General features: G+C 47.6%; 1 protein-coding gene across 5 annotated transcripts in view; it reads left to right on the forward strand.

The window, feature by feature from the left end:
* RASL12 (RAS like family 12) overlaps positions 1-26,796 on the forward strand; it is a 79,537-nt gene that overhangs the window by 30,922 nt on the left and 21,819 nt on the right. For all 5 annotated transcript variants that reach the window (XM_030189768.1, XM_030189771.1, XM_030189769.1 and 2 more), the window contains exons 3-4: positions 3,225-3,281; positions 21,046-21,119. In XM_030189768.1, the coding sequence (XP_030045628.1) occupies positions 3,225-3,281; positions 21,046-21,119 (131 nt within the window). The remainder of the gene's footprint in view (positions 1-3,224; positions 3,282-21,045; positions 21,120-26,796) is intronic.

The following is a 26,796-nucleotide window of genomic DNA, read 5'->3' on the forward strand; positions in this document are numbered from 1 at the left end:
AGAATTCTAAAGACTAACAAGATTCCATGCAGAATTTCAAAGTGTAGCAACATTCCATGTGGAACCCCAAAGAGTAGCAAGATTCCATTCAGAATCCCAAGCACATAAGTACATAACTGTTGCCACACTGGGACAGACCAAAGGTCCATCAAGCCCAACATCCTGTTTCCAACAGTGGCCAATCCAGGTCACAAGTACCTGGCAGAAACCCAAATAGTAGCAACGTTCCATGTAGAACCCCAATGAGTAACAAGATTCTAGAATTCTAAAGACTAACAAGATTCCATGCAGAATTTCAAAGTGTAGCAACATTCCATGTGGAACCCCAAAGAGTAGCAAGATTCCATTCAGAATCCCAAGCACATAAGTACATAAGTATTGCCATACTGGGAAAGACCAAAGGTCCATCGAGCCCAGCATCCTGTTTCCAACAGTGGCCAATCCAGGTCACAAGTACCTGGCAGAAACCCAAATAGTAGCAACGTTCCATGTAGAACCCCAATGAGTAACAAGATTCTAGAATTCTAAAGACTAACAAGATTCCATGCAGAATTTCAAAGTGTAGCAACATTCCATGTGGAACCCCAAAGAGTAGCAAGATTCCATTCAGAATCCCAAGCACATAAGTACATAAGTATTGCCATACTGGGAAAGACCAAAGGTCCATCGAGCCCAGCATCCTGTTTCCAACAGTGGCCAATCCAGGTCACAAGTACCTGGCAGAAACCCAAATAGTAGCAACGTTCCATGTAGAACCCCAATGAGTAACAAGATTCTAGAATTCTAAAGACTAACAAGATTCCATGCAGAATTTCAAAGTGTAGCAACATTCCATGTGGAACCCCAAAGAGTAGCAAGATTCCATTCAGAATCCCAAGCACATAAGTACATAAGTATTGCCATACTGGGAAAGACCAAAGGTCCATCGAGCCCAGCATCCTGTTTCCAACAGTGGCCAATCCAGGTCACAAGTACCCAATAGTAGCAACATTTCACGTAGAACCCCAAAGAATAGCAAGATTCTAGAATTCTAAAGACTAACAAGATTCCATGCAGAATTTCAAAGTGTAGCAACATTCCATGTGGAACCCCAAAGAGTAGCAAGATTCCATTCAGAATCCCAAACACATAAGTACATAAGTATTGCCATACTGGGAAAGACCAAAGGTCCATCGAGCCCAGCATCCTGTTTCCAACAGTGGCCAATCCAGGTCACAAGTACCCAATAGTAGCAACATTCCATGTAGAACCCCAAAGAATAGCAAGATTCTAGAATTCTAAAGAGTAGCAAGATTCCATGTAGAATTTCAAAGTGTAGCAACATTCCATGTGGAACCCCAAAGAGTAGCAAGATTCCATTCAGAATCCCAAGCACATAAGTACATAAGTGTTGCCACACTGGGACAGACCAAAGGTCCATCAAGCCCAGCATCCTGTTTCCAACAGTGGCCAATCCAGGTCACAAGTACCCAATAGTAGCAACATTCCATGTAGAACCCCCCAAAGAATAGCAAGATTCTAGAATTCTAAAGAGTAGCAAGATTCCATGTAGAATTTCAAAGTGTAGCAACATTCCATGTGGAACCCCAAAGAGTAGCAAGATTCCATTCAGAATCCCAAGCACATAAGTACATAAGTATTGCCATACTGGGAAAGACCAAAGGTCCATCGAGCCCAGCATCCTGTTTCCAACAGTGGTAAATCCAGGTCACAAATACCCGGCAAGATCCCAAAAAAGTACAAAACATTTTATGCTGTTTATCCCAGAAATAGTGGATTTTCCCCAAGTCCATTTAATAACGATCTATGGACTTTTCCTTTAGGAAGTCGTCCAAACCTTTTTAAAACTCTGCTAAGCTAACCGCCTTTACCACATTCTCTGGCAACAAATTCCAGAGTTTAATTACACGTTGAGTGAAGAAAGATTTTCTCTGATTCGTTTTAAATTTACTACATTGTAGCTTCATCGCATGCCCCCTAGTCCTAGTATTTTTGGTGACCATCAGTGGTCACAATTGAAGAGCGAGTACACCAAAATAAGCCTTCTACTGCATGGCTCACATTACATACATAGTAACATAGTAGATGACGGCAGAAAAAGACCTGCATGGTCCATCTAGTCTGCCCATCCTTGAGAAAAGCGACCTAACACCAGCCTTTTTAAAGGTTTATTTTGGTCTACTCGCTCTTCAATTGCAACCACTGGTGATCACCATATACAGACTCCTGAGGCAGGCGGTGTTCGTCGAAACACGGTGCCATGTCGAGTCTATTTTATTATTAAAGAACATTCCGTTTATCTCCTGTCTCCCTGGTTTTGCTTGGAAGTGTCCTGTTGATCACGCTACTCCGTTGTCTCTGCATTTTCCTGCGTAGAGGATCTAGTTTCCCCACGTTTGTGGTTACTAGCTGATTAGATCCCTACACAAGATGAAACTACTACTACTACTACTATTTAGCATTTCTATAGCGCTACAAGGCATACGCAGCGCTGCACAAACATAGAAGAAAGACAGTCCCTGCTCAAAGAGCTTACAATCTAATAGACAAAAAATAAAGTAATCCACCCATCACCTTGGTAGAGATGTGGCATCAGATCCTTCGTAATAAAGCAACCAGAACATCAGGGCCGGTCCTAGGATCTCTGGCGCCCCCCTGCAGACTATGAGTTGGCGCCCCCGCCCCCCCCCCCCCCAGCATCTCCTTTCTCTCTTCTCCCACCCTGTCCCTGTCCAGCGATTCTCCTTCGCCCCATCCCCCGTCGCCCTTGGTGCTTTAAATCTTTAATTTACCTCCGTTCCAGCAGCCGCATCATTTGAAAGCCTTGCCCTATCTCTAGCCTTCCCTCCGTGAGTTCGTTCTGCAGTCCCGCCCTCGAGGAAATGACATCAGAAGGCGGGAGTGTGGAACGAACTCATGAAGGGAGGGAAGGCTAGAGACTGGGCAGGGCTTTCAAACGGTGCGGCTGATGGAACTGAGGTAAATTAAAGATTTAGAGCACCAAGGGCGGCACGGTATGGCGGCTCAGCACCACCCTTGAAGGCAGGCGCCCCCCTGCGGCGCTTACCCCACTTACCGGGTTTGACCGGCCCTACAGAACATACCAAAACATTTCTATGAAGGTTCTCGCCCTTGGGGCTTGTTGGTAAGAGTAAGATGTACAGTGAACCTGAGTCCTCTAGGGGGCATCTTGTAATTTCAGACTGTCTGCATTTTCCTTATAGCGCTGACTGTGAAGTTCTTGACCAAGAGGTTTATAAGTGAATATGATCCAAATTTGGGTAAGTCATGTTAATAACTGTTTAGCCTTGTGTTTCCTGTGGGCACCTTTTGAAGGTATTTTCACACGGCACTTTGTGTGAAATCATATGCTGAAGGAGGAGATTCTTGACCAACTTAACGTAGTGGTAAAATCACAAAGAGAAGTCACAATGCTGAAGCGAAAACACTTGACTGTTTCAGATTAGAGCTGGGATGTGATTTGCACGATATCAACAAATCCATGTGCTTTAAGATGCGTTTAGGAGAGCTCAAAGCGTGACGTCAAGCTGTGGGGTAGGCAGTTTCAAACCAGCAGACTATAACTCCCATGGAAACAACCTGGTCGATGGTGTTTGAGTAATTTATTTATTTATTTGTAACATTTATACCCTGCGTTTTCCCACTTATTAGCAGGTTCAATGCGGCTTACATAGAATATCAGGTTTACAAAGTAACATAGAAAAGATATGGCTGTAATACGGTAGATAAAGAGGTGATTGTTTAGATGAGGGTAGGTAAGGTGGGTAGGGGAGTGGGAGGAGAGTGTGTATTGGGATTAGCGTGTTGTATAGTGTGGGAGAAAGCATATACAGTGGTGGAAATAAGTATTTGATCCCTTGCTGATTTTGTAAGTTTGCCCACTGACAAAGACATGAGCAGCCCATAATTGAAGGGTAGGTTATTGGTAACAGTGAGAGATAGCACATCACAAATTAAATCCGGAAAATCACATTGTGGAAAGTATATGAATTTATTTGCATTCTGCAGAGGGAAATAAGTATTTAATCCCTCTGGCAAACAAGACCTAATACTTGGTGGCAAAACCCTTGTTGGCAAGCACAGCGGTCAGACGTCTTCTGTAGTTGATGATGAGGTTTGCACACATGTCAGGAGGAATTTTGGTCCACTCCTCTTTGCAGATCATCTCTAAATCATTAAGAGTTCTGGGCTGTCGCTTGGCAACTCGCAGCTTCAGCTCCCTCCATAAGTTTTCAATGGGATTAAGGTCTGGTGACTGGCTAGGCCACTCCATGACCCTAATGTGCTTCTTCCTGAGCCACTCCTTTGTTGCCTTGGCTGTATGTTTTGGGTCATTGTCGTGCTGGAAGACCCAGCCACGACCCATTTTTAAGGCCCTGGCGGAGGGAAGGAGGTTGTCACTCAGAATTGTACGGTACATGGCCCCATCCATTCTCCCATTGATGCGGTGAAGTAGTCCTGTGCCCTTAGCAGAGAAACACCCCCAAAACATAACATTTCCACCTCCATGCTTGACAGTGGGGACGGTGTTCTTTGGGTCATAGGCAGCATTTCTCTTCCTCCAAACACGGCGAGTTGAGTTCATGCCAAAGAGCTCAATTTTTGTCTCATCTGACCACAGCACCTTCTCCCAATCACTCTCGGCATCATCCAGGTGTTCACTGGCAAACTTCAGACGGGCCGTCACATGTGCCTTCCGGAGCAGGGGGACCTTGCGGGCACTGCAGGATTGCAATCCGTTATGTCGTAATGTGTTACCAATGGTTTTCGTGGTGACAGTGGTCCCAGCTGCCTTGAGATCATTGACAAGTTCCCCCCTTGTAGTTGTAGGCTGATTTCTAACCTTCCTCATGATCAAGGATACCCCACGAGGTGAGATTTTGCGTGGAGCCCCAGATCTTTGTCGATTGACAGTCATTTTGTACTTCTTCCATTTTCTTACTATGGCACCAACAGTTGTCTCCTTCTCGCCCAGCGTCTTACTGATGGTTTTGTAGCCCATTCCAGCCTTGTGCAGGTGTATGATCTTGTCCCTGACATCCTTAGACAGCTCCTTGCTCTTGGCCATTTTGTAGAGGTTAGAGTCTGACTGATTCACTGAGTCTGTGGACAGGTGTCTTTCATACAGGTGACCATTGCCGACAGCTGTCTGTCATGCAGGTAACGAGTTGATTTGGAGCATCTACCTGGTCTGTAGGGGCCAGATCTCTTACTGGTTGGTGGAGGATCAAATACTTATTTCCCTCTGCAGAATGCAAATAAATTCATATACTTTCCACAATGTGATTTTCCGGATTTAATTTGTGATGTGCTATCTCTCACTGTTACCAATAACCTACCCTTCAATTATGGGCTGCTCATGTCTTTGTCAGTGGGCAAACTTACAAAATCAGCAAGGGATCAAATACTTATTTCCACCACTGTAAGTACATAATTACATAAGTAATGCCATACTGGGAAAAGACCAAGGGTCCATCGAGCCCAGCATCTTGTCCACGACAGCGGCCAATCCAGGCCAAGGGCACCTGGCGATCTTTCCAAATGTACAAACATTCTATACGTGTTATTCCTGGAATTGTGGATTTTTCCCAAGTCCATTTAGTAGCGGTTTATGGACTTGTCCTTTAGGAAACCGTCCAACCCCTTTTTAAACTCTGCTAAGCTAACCGCCTTCACCACATTTTCCGGGAGGGGTAGGAATAGGGATGTACTTAGGATTAAATAGGGGAGCATATTCCAGGTTCTGTCATCATAGTCTGATCTGGGTAGCGCAGATGGACTCATAGTTAAGTCGGGCCATTTGTGTAGGCTTGTTTGAAAAGGTACGTTTTTAGTAGCTTCCAGATGGTCAGTGACTATTCGAATGGATCTTGGTAAGGTGACAAAGGCCAAGGGGACCCAGGACACCAGAGATTTCGACGGCAAACTCACTAGCTTTGAAAGCCATTCGATTATTTTTATTACAATGGCTGGTGGTTAGAGATGAAGACAGGAAGGAATAGGTGTTTGATTAAATTTGGGATCTTGTAAGATCACTGACCAAAGAGGAAAAGATTAATTGCCTCTACTGGGAGCCGTTTATCTGCTACCTTCTAGTATGTAGCAGAAACAGAGAGAAGAGATGCTACATGGAGACTAGAAGTAAAGGCAATACCTCAACCCCACTGAACAGACTGATCCAGTCCTGGTTTTGCACTACTGCATACATATCTAATTTAGTTATGAACATAAGAATAGCCATACTGGGTTAGACCGATGGTCCATCCAGCCAGTGACGTAGCAAGGAGGGCTGCCACCCGGGGCGGTTCACCGTTGCACCCCCCCCCCCCCCCCGGGTGCAGCACGATGACACCCCCCCCCCTCAGCGCATCAACACCCCCCCTCCGACCCAGTGCCTATCCTCCTCAGCTCCCTCCAACCAGCTGAGCACCCTACCTTTAAAGAAATTTCGGAAGCCGTGGAGAGGCGAGGCGCAGTGCCTCGCGCCTGCAAGTAAAAGAAGTGAGGATCGTCATCTGGCCTTCTCTCACGCTGTCTGTCCCGCCCTTGCGGAAATAGGAAGTTGCGTCAGCAGAGGGCGGGACAGACAGCGTGAGGGAAGGCCCGATGACGATCCTCACTTCTTTTACTTGCAGGCGCGAGGCACTGCGCCTCGCCTCTCCACGGCTTCCGAAATTTCTTTAAAGGTAGGGTGCTCAGCTGGTTGGAGGGAGCTGAGGAGGGTAGGCACTGGGTCGGGGGGGGGGGTGTCATCGTGCTGCACCTGTGGGGGGGGGGAGCTGCCAGGGAGCACCCCCCCCGAGCTGACACCCGGGGCAGACCGCCCCTTCAGCCCCCCCTTGCTACACCACTGCATCCAGCCCAGTATCCTGCTTCCAACAATGGACAATCCATGTCACAGGTACTGTACCTGGTAGAATCCCAAAGAGTATCAAGATTCCATGCTACTGACCCCAGGGACAGCAGACTATGGACTTTTCCTCCGGGAATTTGTCCAAACCTTTTTTTAAACCCAGATACGCTAACCGCTGTTACCGCATCCTCTCGTAACTAGTTCCAGAGCTTGACTATTTGTTGAGTGAAAAAATATTTCCTCCTATTTGTTTTACAAATATTTCCATGTAATTTCATCAAGGGTCCCCTGGTGTTTGTACTTTTTCAAAGAGTAAACAAGAGATTCACTTCTACTCGTTCTACACCACTCAGGATTTTATAGACTTCAATCATATCCCCCCCCCCCCCCCCCCCCCCCCCCATCATCTGTCTCTTTCCAAGCTGAAGAGCTCTAACCTCTTTAGCCTTTCCTCATACGAGAGGAGTTCCATCCCCTTTATCATTTTGGTCGCTCTTCTTTGAACCTTTTCTAATTCCACTATATCTTTTTTGAGACATGGTGACCAGAACTGAATGCTGTACTCAAGGTGAGGTTGCATCATGGAGCGATACAAAGACATTATAGTATTTTCGGTCTTATTCACCGTCCCTTTCCTAATAATTCCTAGCATCCTGTTTGCTTTTTTGGCCACCGCCGCATAATGAGCATAAGATTTCAGCGTATTATCTACAAGGACACCTAGATCTTTTTCATGTTTGCTGACTCCCAAGGTGGACCCTAACATCAGGTAACTATGAGTTTGGATTGCTCTTCCCAATGTGCATCACTTTGCATTTGTCCACATTTAAATTTCATCTGCCGTTTGGATGCCCCGTCTTCCAATTTCCTAAGGTCTTCCTGCAATATTTCACAGTCCGTTTGTGTTTTAACATCCTTGAATAGTTTGTGTCATCTGCAAATTTAATCACCTCACTCGTCGTTCTGTTTTCCAGACAGTTTATAAATACGTTAAATAGCACCAGCCCCAGTACAGATCCCTATTATTATTCTTACTTTAGTATCTTTAGCACCTTATCGAGTTTAAATTACTGAGTTACTCGCCAACACAAATGATGCAGACTGTAGTCCAGCAGCAAGAGTGCAATCCGGTCTTTTGCATCGGGTGTCACATGATGGAAGAAGGATACTGGGCTAGATGGACCTTTGGACTGACCCAGTATGGCAGTTCTTATGTTCTTACATGCTTGATGTACTAAAATGACTTGGGGAACCCTTTCACTAAAGCTTAACGTGTGCTAACAGAATTAGCACTTGCTAAATGCTAAGAAGCTCATTTTATACCTATGGGGCATCCTTAGCATTTAGTGCAATTCTAATTCCATTAGCATATGCTAAGCTTTGTTTATTTATTACTAGTAAAAAAGGCCCATTTCCTAAACAGATGAAACGGGCGCTAGCAAAGTAATCCCCCCTCCCTCCCTCTTGAGTTCCAGAGCCCCCCCCCCCCACCTCAGCGCATCACCGAAGACCCTCCCCCTGGTGCATCACCCAAGCCCCTACCCCCCCCCCCTCCCCCGGGCACATAAACCCCCTCGCCACCTGCAGCCGCCAATACTAACACTGTCCAGCCGCTGCTGCATCTCCTGTTGAGCAGCAGCAGCCGGTACAAAAAGAAAAAAGCCTAAAAAAGATTTTTAAACCTGAGACACGGCTCCTTAGACAGCCATCTGGCATTGGCTGTCATCACTGCAGCCGCTCCTCCTCTCCCCTCTGACGTCGCTGCGCTCCTCCGGGGTCTTCCTCCAGGGGCAGTGACGTGGAGGGGAGAGGAGGAGCGGCTGCAGTGACGACAGCCAATGCCAGATGGCTGTCTACGGAGCACTGTTTCAGGTTTGAAATGTTTTTTTTGCTTTTTTTCTTTTTGTCCAGGCCGCTGCTGCTCAACAGGAGAAGCAGCAGCGGCTAGACAGTGTTAGTATTGGCGGCTGCGGGTGGCGAGGGGGTTAATGTGGCCGGGAGGGGGGGGGTATGGGCTTAGGTGATGTGCCGAGGGGGGATGGGGTCTTGGGTGTTGCGCCGATGGGGGGGGGCACTGAGAGCTGTTTCGTAGACAGGGAGAGGAGTAGGGAAACCCGCGAAGGGAGCGGCGCACTGACAGCTGATTCCCAGGCAGGGGGAGGAGTAGGGAAACACGCAGAGCCTACTCCTCCCCTTGCCTTGGAATCAGCTGTCACTGACATGCATTCTAGCCTGCTTAGACCACCTCCGAGCGAACCACGTTCCCAGGCAGGTTAGAACGTTGGAGGTGTGTATTATTATGTAGGATTTGTTACATTTGTATCTCACATTTTCCCACCTATTTGTAGGCTCAATGTGGCTTATATAATACCGGAGAGGCGTTTGCAGACTCCGGAGTAAACAAATACAAAGTGATGTTGTAGGGGCATAGCCAGACACCCAATTTTGGGTTTTGTTCTTGTTACATTTGTACCCCACACTTTCCCACTCATGGCAGGCTCAATGTGGCTTACATGAGGCAATGGAGGGTTAAGTGACTTGCCCAGAGTCACAAGGAGCTGCCTGTGCCTGAAGTGGGAATCAAACTCAGTTCCTCAGGACCAAAGTCCACCACCCTAACCACTAGGCCACTCCTCCACTGTTGCTACTATTTGAGATTCTACATGGAATGTTGCTATTCCACTAGCAACATTCCATGTAGAAGTCGGCCCTTGCAGATCACCAATGTGGCTGCGCAGGCTTCTGCTTCCGTGAGTCTGACGTCCTGCACGTACGTGCAGGACGTCAGACTCACAGAAACAGAAGCCTGCGCAGCCTTCTATATGGAATGTTGCTAGTGGAATAGCAACATTCCATGTAGAATCTCCAATAGTAGCAACATTCCATGTAGAATCTCCAATAGTATCTATTTTCTTTTTGTTACATTTGTACCCTGCGCTTTCCCACTCATGGCAGGCTCAATGCGGCTTACATGGGGCAATGGAGGGTTAAGTGACTTGCCCAGAGTCACAAGGAGCTGCCTGTGCCTGAAGTGGGAATCAAACTCAGTTCCTCAGTTCCCCAGGACCAAAGTCCACCACCCTAACCACTAGACCACTCCTCCACTGGTCTGGGCCCAAGATGTGTGGGCAGAAGAACTCCGCCTTGTCCCACAGGTGATATGGTCTCGCCCTCTCTCGCCTGCATGCCATATGGTCTCTCGAACATCCCCCCCGCCCCCCCCCCCCCCCCCCCCCCGCATACCTCTTAAATAGTAGATTTTCATTGGCGGTGAGCAGCAACTAGTACCCACAGCATGTATCGGTTGCTCATCGCTGCAGGTGAAGATCTGCTATTTCCAAGGTATGCAGTTGTTGAGAGTTTTCGGCTGGTGGGTCTTGGGATCCCTGCCAGCCACATCACAGGTGTGCTGCTACTGAGTGGGCCTGGGCCCACCCTTGGCTACGCCACTGTGATGTTGTGGTAGGATAAGGTTCATGTGGTAGGACCACATAAAGGAATAGTAAGAGGGGCCCCTGGTGTCATGATGGCAAAAGTCTGAATCCACCTTATAATTGAAAGAGAAAAACGCCTAGATTTCGACCCAAATCGGGAGATGGACGTTTATCTCACAAAAACGAATAAATCGGTATAATGGAAAGCCGATTTTGGACGTTTTCAACTGCACTCCATCGCGGAAGCGTACAAAGTTGACAGGGGCATGTCGGAGGCGTGGCGAAGATGGAACTGGGGCGTGGTTATCGGCCGAGGAGAGATGGGCGCCTTTCGCCGATAATGGAAAAAAGTATGCGTTTGTAGCTAGAATTTACGGCACTTTTCCTGGACCCTGTTTTTTCACGAATAAGGCCCCAAAAAGTGCCCTAAATGACCAGATAACCCCCAGAGGGAATCGGGGATGACCTCCCCTGACTCCCCCAGTGGTCACTAACCCCCTCCCACCACAAAACATGATGTTTCACAACTTTTTATTTTCACCCTCAAATGTCATACCCACCTCCCTGGCAGCAGTATGCAGGTCCCTGGAGCAGTTGTTAGGGGGTGCAGTGGACTTCAGGCAGGTGGACCCAGGCCCATCCCCCCCCTACCTGTTACAATTGTGCTGCTTAATGCTTAGTCGTCCAACCCCCCCCCCCCCAAACCCACTGTACCCATATGTAGGTGCCCCCCTTCACCCCTTAGGGCTATAGTAATGGTGTAGACTTGTGGGCAGTGGGTTTTGAGGGGGATTTGGGGGGCTCAACACACAAGGGAAGGGTGCTATGCACCTGGGAGCTCTTTTACCTTTTTTTTTGTTTTTTTGTAAAAGTGCCCCCTAGGGTGCCCGGTTGGTGTCCTGGCATGTGAGGGGGACCAGTGCACTACGAATCCTGACCCCTCCCACGAACAAATGCCTTGGATTTATTCGTTTTTGAGCTGGGCGCTTTCATTTTCCATTATCACTGAAAAACAAAAACGCCCAGCTCACAAATTGCCGAATAAAACATGGACGTCTATTTTTTTCAAAAATACGGTTCAGTCCGCCCCTTCACGGACCCGTTCTCGGAGATAAACGCCCATGGAGATAGACGTTTTCATTCAATTATGCCCCTCCACGTGTCCCAAACTGTGCGCAGCGGCGAACTCTCAGGAGTGCCGTGGCAAATCCTGACCTCCCTGCCACCGCCCACAATCCAGCATCGCTCCCTACGTTCCCCTCCTGAAGTTCCAGAACCTTCTACTTCCTCCCTCTTACCCTGCCGCCACCGCAGTGCTTGCAGCTTACATTTTCAGGCCTCCGCGATTCACGTAGCCACTGCGACTTCCTTCTGCCGCGTCCAGCCCTCGCAACAGGAAGTTACATCAGACAGGGCTGGATGCAGGCGGCAGGGGGAAGGCCCCAGAGCGCCTGTGTGATTTGCGGACAGCCCGAATATGTAAGCTGCAAGCACTGCAGCAGCGGCAGGGGGAAGGAGAAGGAAGCGGCAGTGACCCTGGGCCTGCAGGAAAGAAGGTAGCGAGAGATGCTGGATTTGGGGAAGGCAGAGGTATGCTGGACTTATGGGAGGAGGGGGGGGCTGCAGGGAATGGAGAGGCGTCCTGGACATGGGAGGAGGGGTTCTGTAGGGAATGGAGAAGTGTGCTGAATTTTCAGGGAGGAGAAGTGTACTGGAGTGAGAAGAGGGGGCTGCAGGGAAAAGGAAATCTATGTGGTGGAGGGAGTGTGTGGAGACCTATGTGACGGGGGGGGGGGGGGGTGGTTCAGAGACTTATGTGGCCGGGGGAGAGGGGGGTGCTGTGAAAAATTGCTCAGACAGTAAGGGTGCCATGAACTGAAAAAGTCTGAGAACCACTGGAATATGGTATTCAAATGAAATTTAGTATCAAGATATTTCATTTATCAAAGGTCAAAGTTCACGATGAAAATGTTTTGAGTAGTACTCAATGGACAAATTCTCATGGCATTTTCAATGGCCAGCTGCTTGGATCTTGTCTGGGACACTGTTTTCATTGACCTGTGACAGCCCTGAGCTCTGCAGATTTCTTTCCGTTCACCAGCCAATGACACTGGACACTTTTTTCTTCCTTTTCACCCTGGTGATTTTATGGGTCCCCTGACCTGGAACTTTTTGTTGCCGATGTGGAACCTTTTTAAGCTGGGGCTACGGGTTTCCTTTTCTCACAGCACTCACACTGCTGGCCCTGACCCTGCCTTGCGGTCTGGCTGGAGAAATGAGCCCTGATCGTTCTAACAGCGAGAGGCGATCTGATTTTGGGAGGAAAACTCTTCTGATGTGTCTAGTACACAATCCTACAGTCCAGTGGGGAGTGAAGTTTGTTTACCAGGACTGGCCAAGTGTGTCTGCACAGAAACTGCGTCCCATCATCATGTCTGTTTTGTAACTGAAACGTGCTGAGAGCAGGAGCCCTCTCATGTTCTTTCCGTCTCCATCTGTTTCATTTGAATTTCTTCAGAACTTTTAGCTTATGATAAGCCAGATGTGCTGCTGTTCTCTGGTTTTGCATCTGTGGGAAAAATGCTTCGCAACACATCTGGTTCACAGCGCATGGAAAATAAAAGACTAACCATTTTCAGCACACGTTCCATGACCATGTCCTGCATCTGGACAAAGAAACGAGGAATCTCACCACTTCGAGCGCTCGCTGCCTATCACACATGGACTTTTTCTGCAGTTCAGGACAAGCTTTTAAGAGATAAAATAATGATCGTTTGCAGTTTTAGACTTAGATATAACCAGAGTCCAGAGTCAGAGGAGTAGCCTAGTGGTTAGTGCAGCAGACTTTGATCCTGGGGAACTGTGTTCCATTCCCACTGCAGCTCCTTCTGACTCTGGGAAAGTCACTTAACCTTCCGTTGCCCCTGGTACAAAATAAGTACCTGAATATATGTAAACCGCTTTGAACGTAGGTTGCAAAAACCACAGAAAGGCGGCATGTCAAGTCCCAGTTCCCTTTCCCTATTTGAGATTCTACATGGAATGTTGCTTTTCCACTAGCAACGTTCCATGTAGAAGCCTGCCCTTGGAGATCAGCAACTTGGCCATGTAGGCTTCTGTTTCTGTAAGTCAGACTCACAGAAACAGAAGCCTGTGCGGCCGCATTGGTGATCTGCAAGGGCAGGCTTCTACATGGAATATTGCTAGTGGAGGAGTAGCCTAGTGGTTAGTTCAGCGGACTCTGATTCTGGGGAACTGGGTTTGATTCCCACTGCAGCTCCCTCTGACTCTGGGAAAGTCACTTAACTCTCCATTGCCCCAGGTATAAAATAAGTACCTGAATATATGTAAACCACTTTGAATGTAGTTGCAAAAACCTCAGAAAGGTGGCATGTCAAGTCCCAGTTCCCTTTCTCTATTTGAGATTCTACATGGAATGTTAGGTTTGATTCCCACTGGAGCTCCTTGTGATTCTGGGCAAGTCACTTAACCCTCCATTGCCCCAGGTACAAATAAGTACCTGTATATACTATGTGAACCACCGCTTTGAATGTAGTTGCAAAACCCACAGAAAGGCAGTATATCAAGTCCCCTTCCAGCGTCTGGAGTGTCTTGTGACTGTCTGACATCAATTGTGGATTGCTCTGCTTTTGGAATGAGAACTTCTGAGAGGAAGATGAGGTCATTCTTTTTCCCAATTAGAGCTCCAGGCAGATAAGGGTCCTTGCTCAAGGTCACACAGAGTGGCTGAGGCAGAGCCAGAAGGAAGATAAAGTGAAGCCTAGAAGCAGAGCTGGGACTGAAAGGCAAATCCCCAGGAGGCCCTTGACCCACTTCGCTCTGTGCTATTTGTGTTTTCTGCTGTGGTTTAACCAGCTGGACTAGTACTTTCTGAAAGTCAGCTGATTTAATTTAAATGCCAGCCAATGCAGATACAGACTGGAGCTGAATCTCGGCGTACAGTTGAGTGCCATCATCTTTTGCTTAAGAGAGATATTTTTTTTGTTACATTTGTACCCTGCAATTTCCCACTCATGGCAGGCTCAATGCGGCTTACATGGGGCAATGGAGGGTTAAGTGACTTGCCCAGAGTCACAAGGAGCTGCCTGTGCCTGAAGTGAGAATCGAACTCAGTTCCACCACCCTAACCACTAGGCCACTCCTCCACTGTTGCTACTATTGGAGATTCTACATGGAATGTTGCTAGTGGAATAGCAACATTCCATGTAGAATCTCCAATAGTAGCAACAGAATTTCAATAGTAGCAACATTCCATGTAGAATCTCCAATAGTATCTATTTTATTTTTGTTACATTTGTACCCTAGGCTTTCCCACTCATGGCAGGCTCAATGCGGCTCACATGGGGCAATGGAGGGTTAAATGACTTGCCCAGAGTCACAAGGAGCTGCATGTGCCTGAAGTGGGAATCGAATTCAGATCCTAAGTTCCCCAGGACCAAAGTCCACCACCCTAACCACTAGGCCACCCCTCAGTCCACTAACCAGAGAGGAAACCAGCTAAAGTTAAGACAGCTTTTTTTGCTGTCCTAATCTTATCTGATTAGTTATCTGGTTCGCGGACTGAATATTTCCACTGACCAGATAATCTCTGGCTCTGCCCAAGTTCTGTCTCTGGACTGCCCTGGCACTAGCTGGATAGTCCTGTTCAAACTTCTTCTACTAACCTATAAATGTACTCACTCTGCTGCTCCCCAGTATCTCTCCACACTCGTCCTTCCCTACACCCCTTCCCGTGCACTCCGCTCCATGGATAAATCCTTCTTATCTGTTCCCTTCTCCACTACTGCCAACTCCAGACCGCGCCTTCTGTCTCGTTGCACCCTACGCCTGGAATAAACTTCCTGAGCCCCTACGTCTTGCCCCATCCTTGGCCACCTTTAAATCTAGACTGAAAGCCCACCTCTTTAACATTGCTTTTGACTCGTAACCACTCGCCTCCACCTACCCTCCTCTCCTCCTTCCTGTACACATTAATTGATTTGATTTGCTTACTTTATTTATTTTTTGTCTATTAGATTGTAAGCTCTTTGAGCAGGGACTGTCTTTCTTCTATGTTTGTGCAGCGCTGCGTATGCCTTGTAGCACTATAGAAATGCTAAATAGTAGTAGTAGTAGTCTCTTGTAATCAGAGGTGATATTGTGATGTCATAATGCCTCAGGCCACCAATAAGAGCCAACCTCATCAGTGATGTCACAATGGCTTGATTGTCCTATACTTGGCTCACTTTTATTACATAGCTCTTTGAGCAGGGACTGTCTTTCTTCTATGTTTGTGCAGCGCTGCGTACGCCTTGTAGCGCTATAGAAATGCTAAATAGTAGTAGTAGTAGTCTCTTGTAATCAGAGGTGATATTGTGATGTCATAATGCCTCAGGCCACCAATAAGAGCCAACCTCATCAGTGATGTCACAATGGCTTGATTGTCCTATACTTGGCTCACTTTTATTACATAGCTCTTTGAGCAGGGACTGTCTTTCTTCTATGTTTGTGCAGCGCTGCGTATGCCTTGTAGCGCTATAGAAATGCTAAATAGTAGTAGTAGTAGTAGTCTGTAAGGATCAGCAACATTATCCGGGTAGCACATCTGCGTATCCGGGTACAGTGCCACTGGTGGCATTAATCTGGATAAATGCTGCTGAATCTTGACCTGGTAAATCTTACACAGCTATGAGCTGAGTGAGAAGCAGGCACTGGGGACCGGCGCACTGGATCTTCCATCACCGCTACCTGGGAATTCTTCCACTTTTTTATTCCGTTCCCAGCTCACTTAGTCCAGACCTTTCAGTCCACCCCACCCCCATCCGAGACCACACACCACAGCTCCTTCCAGATCCCTTCAGTCATGGGCCCTAACTCCAGCCACTAGATGTCGCCATTCAGCAATGACTCTGACTCCCTGCTTCCAGGGACTGTCAAGTGCTGCTTCAGCGGCAGCTCCAGCTCCAGCCCAAAGAGAAATTAAAATCCGAGCCAGGATTTGAACTTGGATCCTTTCACATGGCCATGCACAGCACAGCCACTAAGCCACCAGGCTGTTAATACTCATCAACTATTCCCAGTTATTACTAAAATAAAAGTCTGGTGGAAGAGTGGAAGACGTAATGAAAGCGATGCCCGATGAACTCCCCAAACTCTCTGAAAGCTTAATTTGGACACTAATTTGCATCTCACCTGCAACACTGCCCAGCAGTGGCCGGGAATAAAAAAACTGACTTGCAAGCATAGGCACCAGTAGTTCAAAATGATTGGAGGTGCCAAACACATCATAAATCACCTCCCCCCCCCACCCCCGGACACAATGAAGGAGCTTGCTGAATATTGGGGTGCTCAGCACCACTGGCACCCACAGAGCTGGCTCCTATGTTTGCAAGGATTCTCCAGCTACAAGATGTAAGTGGCACTAGAGGAAAGTGTGCGACCAAGAGAGGAGAGTGATGCCTCTGCTGATGCAGCTGTGGATGAGCAGAAGCCACTGGCAGAGCTAAGGGTCTCCTATGAAGAGTGATACCTTGTTTCGAGGGGAGATGGCAAGTTTAGTCACGGACATGTGGGGACACACTGAACGGCTCCACAAGAAAGAAGAAAAGGGCTGACAAGCAAGCTGAAGCATCTGCCAGTCTGCAGCACCAACTGGCTGGTCTTCTGAAAGCCTACACAGACCTACGGGATGGAGTAGAAGACCCAGAAAATAGGTCTAGAGGGAATGGCCTACAGCAGTGTTTCCCAGCCAGTCCGGTTTTCAGGATTCCTGCAATGAATATTCATGAAACTGATTTGCATGCACTACTTCCACTGCACGCATATTTCTCTCGTGTGGGTATCCAGAAAAACCTGACTGGCTGGGGTTCCCCCAGGACAGGTTTAGGAAGCTGTGGTCTACAGTTTGATGTTGAAGATTTTCTGCCCTTTCCCCCCTCAGTGTAGTCTATGTGGGGGGGGGGGGGTCACTGCCCCTCTCCTGATGTGGAAGATCCTCTTACGAGCCACCCTCCCCACTCTCCCGTTCCCCCTGGTGATGGTTGTTCCTGTCAACAATCTGGACCAGCGCTGCTCTGGACCATGTCCTCCCCCTCTGCCACCTGCAGGACACTGGATGAGATTCTGTTCCCTCACTGGATACAAAGAAATGATGCAGACAAGCAAGGTTTGAAGAACGGAATATGAAAGAGAAAATGTTTCCAATGTGTCGCAGACTTTTCTAATTCTTGTCACAGAATCTGCCCCTGACTGCCACAGAAAACTTGTGCACCCAGTTCTCTATGTCAGGTGGTGGTGGTGGTGGTGGTCTGGTGTGGGGGGGGGGGGTTGAGGGGGGCAGCAGCAGTGGAGGCGGGAGAGGAGAGAGGAAATGAGACAGCAGCACCCTACTTCCAGACTGTCTTATAATGTCTTTCTGCCTTAACACCTTCATGTATTTCACCACCATGTAACACAAAACCCTCTGTAAACGAAATGTAACTTCACTGCTATTTCCAGTATCCATGACGAATTGTAAGCCACATTGAGCCTGCAAAGAGGTGGGATAATGTGGGATACAAATGCCATAAATAAATAAAAATACATCCATCCACTAGGAGTAGCCTAGTGGTTAGTGCAGTGGACTTTGATCTTGTGGAACTGGGTTCAATTCCCACTGCAGCTCCTTGTGACTCTGGGTAAGTCACTTAACCCTCTATTGCCCTTGGTACAAAATAAGTACCTGAATATATGTAAACCGCTTTGAATGTAGTTGCAAAAACCTCAGAAAGGCGGCATGTCAAGTCCCAGTTCCCTTTCTCTATTTGAGATTCTACATGGAATGTTGCTACTATTGGAGTTTCTAGATGGAATGTTGCTATTCCACTAGCAACATTCCATGTAGAAGCCTGCCCTTGCAGATCAGCAACGCGGCCATGCAGGCTTCTGTTTCTGTGAGTCTGACGTCCTGCACATAGGTGCAGGACGTCAGACTCACAGAAACAGAAACCTGCGCGACCCGCATTGCTGATCTGCAAGGGCAGGCTTCTACATGGAACATTGCTAGTGGAGGAGTAGCCTAGTGGTTAGTGCAGCAGACTCTGATTCTGGGGAACTGGGTTCGATTCCCACTGCAGCTCCTTGTGACTCTGGGCAAGTCACTTAACCCTCCATTGCCCCTGGTACAAAATAAGGACCTGAATATATGTAAACTGCTTTGAATGTAGTTGCAAAAAACCCATTTCCCTTTCCCCCCTTCCCTTCCCTACCCAAATCCATCTCCATGTAGCGATAGTGACTCTTCCGGTCGCAGGCTTGCAAGAAAAAAAGTCTGTTAACTTTGCCAGGAGTGTATGAAAGAATTGGTAACAGATGCTAGAAAGGTATTGCTAATTAATTACTCGGAAGAACGTTAAGTGCTCTGCATTCTGGCCTCTTTCCCCACTGAATCTCTCTTGGAATAATGGCACTCATTATAAGTGACGAGAGGCAAGGCTTGCTTAAGAATCGGAGCTGATTTATGGCTGAGATTAGCTAGATGTGGCTATTTTCTCAGGGTTGGCTAAAAGCCTAATAATTCTAATCAGTCTCTACAAATTCTTCACTTAAAAATTCTTTTGAAACACATTTTTAAGGAAATTGAGTCTATAAATAGTCCTGTGGTGGACAGATTAGTCCAGTGATCCCAAAATAACTACAATGCAGAGAACATCTCAAGTACTGTGAGACTACATAAAGGGCATTTCTATACCGATTATGTGGTAGAACCAAAGCACAATCTAAGCTATAGGCTAGTGCCTGTATTAACTCACCCCTTTACAGAATACGAGTACACAAGTTCCCGCAAAAGTGCCGCTAGGTTGTCTAAGCATTATTCTGTATTGCTGGTGTGTGTAAGAGTGTAAGGGGGAAATTCAATATATGATGCCCACAGTTAGACACTGAGATAGTCCATGCTATGCTCGTATTCTGTAAAAGGTGCTCTGTGTCAGGGGCGGACTGAATGACCATTCAGGCAACCAGGCAGTGCTTGAGGGCCTAGAGGGTCTAGGAGGTCAGAGCCTCTGCCCGGTTGCCTCTTGCTGCCACACATTACAGCCCCCCACCCCCCCCCCCCCAGCTTCAGCGTGATATTAATGCTCTATAAAGGTCATTCTACACAGAGCAGGGACAGATTGACAGTGGTCAGGGGCCCCCAATCAGTGGCATAGCTACGTGGGGCCACGGGGGCCTGGGCCCCCATAGATTTGGCCCTGGACCCCCCTGGCCGACGACCCTCTCGACCCCCCCCTCCTGCCGCCAACCCTCCCCTGCCGCTGCTGTGGGCTACCTTTGCTGGCGGAGGACCCCAATCCCCCCAGCCGAGGTCCTCTTCTTCTGGCGCAAGACTTCATTCTGTTTCTGTGAGTCTGACGTCCTGCACATACCCCAACCCCCGCCAGCCGAGGTTCTCTTCTTCTGGCGCAAGGCTTCGTTCTGTTTCTGTGAGTCTGACGTCCTGCACAGTCAGAAACAGAACAAAGCTTTGCGCGGGAAGAAGAGGACCTCGACTGGCGGGGATTGGGGTCCCCTGCCAGCAAAGGTAGGCGATGACGGCAGCAGGGGAGGGTTGGCGGCGGGAGGGGGGGTCGAGAGGGTCGGCGGTGGGGGTCAAAGTTGTTGTTGGTGGTGGTGGTGACAGCGGCGGGGAGGGTCGGCAATGGCGGCGGGGGGTCGGCGGTGCCAGGGGGAGCTAAAATATGCCCCCTCACCTCGGGCTTTGGACCTCCCTCCCGCTGAAGTCTGACTACACCCCTGCCCCCAACCACTTCCCACTGCCCCACCGCTGCACCACCACCTCCTCCCGCAAACTACCCCCCCCCCCCCACACTGCCACAGCTGCTGCCCCTCTCCCACACACTACAGACCACTCCTGCACTGTGCAGAATGACCTTTACAGAGTACTAGCTTACCACGCTTTAAGCGCCTAACTTTGGGCGTGAGCTTTTACGCCTGCCAAAGGCTGGTGTAGATGCTGACGCCCAACTCGTGGCACTTAGGCGTGGAAATAAAGGTATTCCATAACCCTGCACCTAATATCCAGGCATACCTCTGATCCGCCCATGCCCCTCCTATGGCCACAACCACTTTGGAAATTAGGCACGGAGGTTATAGAATAGAGTGTAGGGCAGATCCACATGTAACACTACCAATTAAGTGCTTGTTAACAGTAATAATTGATTGCTATCGTTTAATTAGCTAATTAGTATGCATGCAGATCTGTGACCCACACCCAAACTTGCGTGTCCACCTTTGGGCGACCTATACAGAATTCAGCGCATAGCACGTAAATACAAGAGGTGTATACATGGACGGAGAATGGGCAAGAAATGGCTGCAGTGGCTATTTATATGCTTAACTTAGAGAATGTTACCCACATCTCCGCTGCGTTTATCAGCCCACCGTTACACTAGGTCTATGACTGATGCAACTGTGGTGCGTAAATGAGCCAATGCCCACAGTGGGTGCAAGTATTCTGTTGTGGAATCTGGGTACTCATTTCGGGTTCCTGGGGGCACTTACATGGAGGTGCCCAGTTGTACAACTGCCCTCATAATGTGGACAGCTGCCCCTGGAACTGCCAGTCATGCAACACCTCTTTACACAATGCAGTACAGTCGTTGAAAGTGAGAAAGAAAAGGCCAAGTGCAGGTGCCAGACGGTTACTGCTGGATGATGCCTCTACCATCGTTAGTAAGAATGGATAATCTCTCTTTACAGAGGATATCTACACTTCAGAAGAAATAGTAGACCAGCAACCGGTTCTGCTAAGAGTGATGGACACGGCTGACCAGGTAAAACCCAGGACCTCTGGTTGGGGGTTTTAGAACTTTGCTACAGGGGAGATATGACCATGAAGCACTCAGCCATGAAGGAACCCAGGAATCAGTCCAGAAGGGGGATCCAGGCCTCCTCTTCTTTCTTCCCACTTTTGCTTACCCCTCAATACTTCTTTCTTAAATGTTGACTTTTTCCTTTCATGTCTCATTCACATTCCTGGCCAGTACCAAAGGTGCCCTGTCATAGACCCTCTTCTTCTGGTTAGGAATCTGCTTCTCTTCCTTTCCACGGGCAATTGAAGACATCTTGACTCTTCCTCCCCCCCACCAGCTCCAGTCCCTCCCTGCCCCATGCCAGAGTGATCTTTCTTGTGTGCTGCAGCTCTGTGGTAAATAAGGAACAGCAGAGGCACAAGCAGTAAAAACCAGAGTAAGGTTACCCAGTGCCAGGAATGGGAATGTCTCAGGTAATCATAACTTCTTCATTTTCTATAGTTCTCTTAGGGTCATGATCCCAGTGATGTTCTAATGTTTACATATCCCCCGATATTTAAAACATTTAACCAGTCAGGAACAGCTCCTGGCCAATTAAATGGTACTTACCCACTATCCGGCAATATTCAACAAGAGATTGACGGTTATCTCCCACTGAATATTTCCGGTTAGCGTGATATAACCAGTTAATGCTTAGCGGATAACCAGTTACAGTGGTGGAAATAAGTATTTGATCCCTTGCTGATTTTGTAAGTTTGCCCACTGACAAAGACATGAGCAGCCCATAATTGAAGGGTAGGTTATTGGTAACAGTGAGAGATAGCACATCACAAATTAAATCCGGAAAATCACATTGTGGAAAGTATATGAATTTATTTGCATTCTGCAGAGGGAAATAAGTATTTAATCCCTCTGGCAAACAAGACCTAATACTTGGTGGCAAAACCCTTGTTGGCAAGCACAGCGGTCAGACGTCTTCTGTAGTTGATGATGAGGTTTGCACACATGTCAGGAGGAATTTTGGTCCACTCCTCTTTGCAGATCATCTCTAAATCATTAAGAGTTCTGGGCTGTCGCTTGGCAACTCGCAGCTTCAGCTCCCTCCATAAGTTTTCAATGGGATTAAGGTCTGGTGACTGGCTAGGCCACTCCATGACCCTAATGTGCTTCTTCCTGAGCCACTCCTTTGTTGCCTTGGCTGTATGTTTTGGGTCATTGTCGTGCTGGAAGACCCAGCCACGACCCATTTTTAAGGCCCTGGCGGAGGGAAGGAGGTTGTCACTCAGAATTGTACGGTACATGGCCCCATCCATTCTCCCATTGAAGTGGTGAAGTAGTCCTGTGCCCTTAGCAGAGAAACACCCCCAAAACATAACATTTCCACCTCCATGCTTGACAGTGGGGACGGTGTTCTTTGGGTCATAGGCAGCATTTCTCTTCCTCCAAACACGGCGAGTTGAGTTCATGCCAAAGAGCTCAATTTTTGTCTCATCTGACCACAGCACCTTCTCCCAATCACTCTCGGCATCATCCAGGTGTTCACTGGCAAACTTCAGACGGGCCGTCACATGTGCCTTCCGGAGCAGGGGGACCTTGCGGGCACTGCAGGATTGCAATCCGTTATGTCGTAATGTGTTACCAATGGTTTTCGTGGTGACAGTGGTCCCAGCTGCCTTGAGATCATTGACAAGTTCCCCCCTTGTAGTTGTAGGCTGATTTCTAACCTTCCTCATGATCAAGGATACCCCACGAGGTGAGATTTTGCGTGGAGCCCCAGATCTTTGTCGATTGACAGTCATTTTGTACTTCTTCCATTTTCTTACTATGGCACCAACAGTTGTCTCCTTCTCGCCCAGCGTCTTACTGATGGTTTTGTAGCCCATTCCAGCCTTGTGCAGGTGTATGATCTTGTCCCTGACATCCTTAGACAGCTCCTTGCTCTTGGCCATTTTGTAGAGGTTAGAGTCTGACTGATTCACTGAGTCTGTGGACAGGTGTCTTTCATACAGGTGACCATTGCCGACAGCTGTCTGTCATGCAGGTAACGAGTTGATTTGGAGCATCTACCTGGTCTGTAGGGGCCAGATCTCTTACTGGTTGGTGGGGGATCAAATACTTATTTCCCTCTGCAGAATGCAAATAAATTCATATACTTTCCACAATGTGATTTCCCGGATTTAATTTGTGATGTGCTATCTCTCACTGTTACCAATAACCTACCCTTCAATTATGGGCTGCTCATGTCTTTGTCAGTGGGCAAACTTACAAAATCAGCAAGGGATCAAATACTTATTTCCACCACTGTATATCTAGGGTTACCATATTTTGTTCCCCAAAAAGGAGGACACATGCCCCGCCCCCACCATACACCCCGCCCCACCCTCTTTCACACCCCACCCCACCCCCTTTCATGCCCTCGCTCCGCCCCCTGTCACATTTTCCCCTCCCCCATCACACACCCCGTCACCCCCCCTCCCCGTCACCGTCCCCTCCCCATCACCCCTCTCCCCTTACCTTACTACTGCCCTGGTGGTCTAGTGATCTGTTTGGGGCAGGAAAGAGCCCCCTCTTTCCTGCCTGGAGCGCTGCCCTGCATGCATCCTTCCTGTTGCTGATCTCGGCGTCGATTCAAAATGGCCGCTGAGAGTTGAAGTCTCGTGAGGTCACTTCAACTCTCGGCAGCCATTTTGAATGGGCACCGAGATCAGCAACAGGAAAGAAGCATGCAGGGCAGCGCTCCGGGCAGGAAAGAGGGGGCTCTTTCCTGCCCCGAAGGCGGAAGAGGTCACTAGACCACCAGGGCAGTAGTAAGTAAGGGGAGGGGAGGCTAGCAATCTGCCCGTTTGTCCGGATTTCTGGACAAACGGGCAGGCTGGCGGGCGGGCCGTCCTATATGATGGCCTGCACACCAGCCTGCCCATTTGTGCAGAAATCTGGACAAACGGGCAGATGCAAAAAGAGGACATGTCCGGGTAAATCCGGACATATGGTAACCCTAGTTATATCGCACGATATAGCCGCAATCCACTAATATTCGGTGCATTGCCAGCTAAGTTTGGCTGCCAAATTCAGCCTATCTTTGGCCGGTTTCAACTTAACCGGCCAGAGCTGAATATTGGCTTGGAAACAATCGAATATTCAATACTGGACACTGTAAACAGCCTGGCAATCAATATCTGGGCTCAGCATCAACCACGGGAGTCAGCCCGGCTAACTCCCGTCCTCTGAATATCGGGCCCAAAGTGTCCAGTGAATGAGATGCATCACTTTTCCATATACAAATCTTCTCCCAGCCAGGTACAAGGTGTATAACCATTTCCAGCTCTTCCTTACAGAAATTACATATGACAGTTTTCCTAGGTTTTTTTTTTTCTTCTGTTTTTGACCTCACTGAATTCTATCCAGTCACTGCTGGGATTCAGTTCATGTGACATCTCCCTTCAAATTTAGTGGTGTTCCTAAGGTGGCTGACACCCAGGGCGGATCGCCGATGCACCCCCCCCCCCCCCGGGTGCAGCGTGACCCCCCCCCCACCCCCGGGGAAAGGACACCACCCCGGGTGCATTTTTACCTGCTGGGGGGGGGGGGGGGGTGCCACGCGCCTGTCGGCTTCGCTCGTTCCATGCTCCCTCTGCCCCGGAACAGGAAGTAACCTGTTCCGGGGCAGAGGAAGCACGGAACGAGTGGAGCCGACAGGCGCTTGGCACCCCCACCCCCAGCAGCGTGCACCCAGGGCAGACCGTCCCCACCGCCCCCCCTTGGTACACCACTGACATGATGGTATTCCTGTGGCATCTCTTACTAGAATGCAGAATACATATTAATGAGATATTCCCTACCACACACTGCTTGCACAGATTAAGTTTAAATCATATCTATTAAGCAAACAAAGAGAAAAAAAAATTCAGACATCGCTCCATTATCCAAGAATATAACAAGAAGATCAAACAGACTAATAAAACATTTTTCTCCCCCGCACCATGCCTGTAATTCATCATCAGTATAACCCCAATCAAGGATGCTCTAATATGCAGAGATTATTTGATAAGCATTTTTTTGGTTTAATCATTTTACTCAGTAAAGAAATGCATTAGTTTTTTTTTTACAATTATTATTTATTTTGCAGAGACTGACACAAGAACATCATAAAGTTAATTTATTTTGAGGGTTTCCTGAGGCAGACATTAGCAAGATCCTGTTGGGACCCTCATGAATGGATTTTATTCTTTTGAAGATTGGAATTATGGATACACTAGTAAAAAAGCCCCGTTTCTGATGCAAATGAAACGGGGGCTAGCAAGGTTTTCTTCTGTGTGTATGTCCCTGCCCTCTGCCCTCTCTCCCTTCCCCTGTGCTGTCTGTCCTCTCTGTCCCCTCCCCCCTCGGAGTCGAGTCCTTCAGTGTTAAGTTTCTTGCTGTGCTGTGTTTGTGTTACAGAGATAGTGAGGGCTTCTGCCCTCTCTCCCCTCCCCCCTCTGAGTCCTTCACTGTTACAGAGAGAGCGATTTGATTTCGTGCTTTGCTGTGTTTTCCTTCACTGTTTGTGTTACAGAGAGAGCGAGGGCGGGACAGACACTCATGGGGAAACCGGATATCTCTCCCCCTTCACACTTCCGGCTGGAGGCTTCATTTAGAACGTTGGTGGTGCCTTTTATATAGAGAGATTTCTATTAGATAAGTTTTTTGAATTTTCACATTGAATTTTTTTGAATTTTGTTTGGTGTATTGGACTGCGATGATTATATATAAATTGAGATTATATATTATGATCTTGTTGATCTGTGACAGCCTCTTACATTTATTATAAGAACTTCTACTTATTATTATTCCATTTATGAGATTCTTAAGTTTAAGATTTTTTATATATGTTTTCTGGCTGTGGGTTCAAGTATTTAGTGATTGTGTTTTTTTTTCCCTGAACTTTATCCCTGAAGATGTTTGGGATTAAACTTCCTTTTCCTTGCCGTCTGATCCAATTCTTTAAAGATTTTTTTCTCTTGTTTTGCAAATTCAACTGGTTCCTTCTCTGTTTACATTGTTGGATTCTTACTCGTTCCTTGTACTCTTCAGAATGCTTGTGCAAGTTTAATGATAGAGATGGATTCTGAGCATTTACTTTCAATACTTCAATAATGTTTTTTGTAGTAGGATCTGTTGAATCTGTTGAATGAGTCTGGAGGCCTATATGTACAGTCTCTGCATACACTGATTCTTATAAATTACCTTGCGGGCATGGAGGAGTTTTCCTGTTTACACGTTCAATTTTTCAAGATCATTAAGAGGCCAGTCAGCAATTCCAAAATTGTGCAAAAGTGCAGGAATTGCCAATTAATTATGACTTGTATCTTATTCCATGATATTAATGTGCTTTTCAATATCTACTACTACTACTACTACTTAACATTTCTAGAGCGCCACTAGGGTCACGCAGCGCTGTACAATTTAACAAAGAGAGACAGTCCCTGCTCAAAGAGCTTACAATCTAATAGACAAGTGAACGGTCGGACCGAATATCTCCTGTAATATTCTTTGCTGATCTAGTCTCTAAGGGATCTGACCTTCCTCTATATCTAAATATTTATATGCACCGTCCTGTTCAAGTTCCTTTATGTCACAGAAATCAGGCAAAAATATGTTTTCAGTTTAGCTGAATTTTCTGCTAAAGAAGGTTACTTTAGCACATTTATCCAGGCCAAAA

Source organism: Microcaecilia unicolor, chromosome 1 (assembly GCF_901765095.1).
Source record: "Microcaecilia unicolor chromosome 1, aMicUni1.1, whole genome shotgun sequence".
Classification (NCBI taxonomy): domain Eukaryota; kingdom Metazoa; phylum Chordata; class Amphibia; order Gymnophiona; family Siphonopidae; genus Microcaecilia; species Microcaecilia unicolor.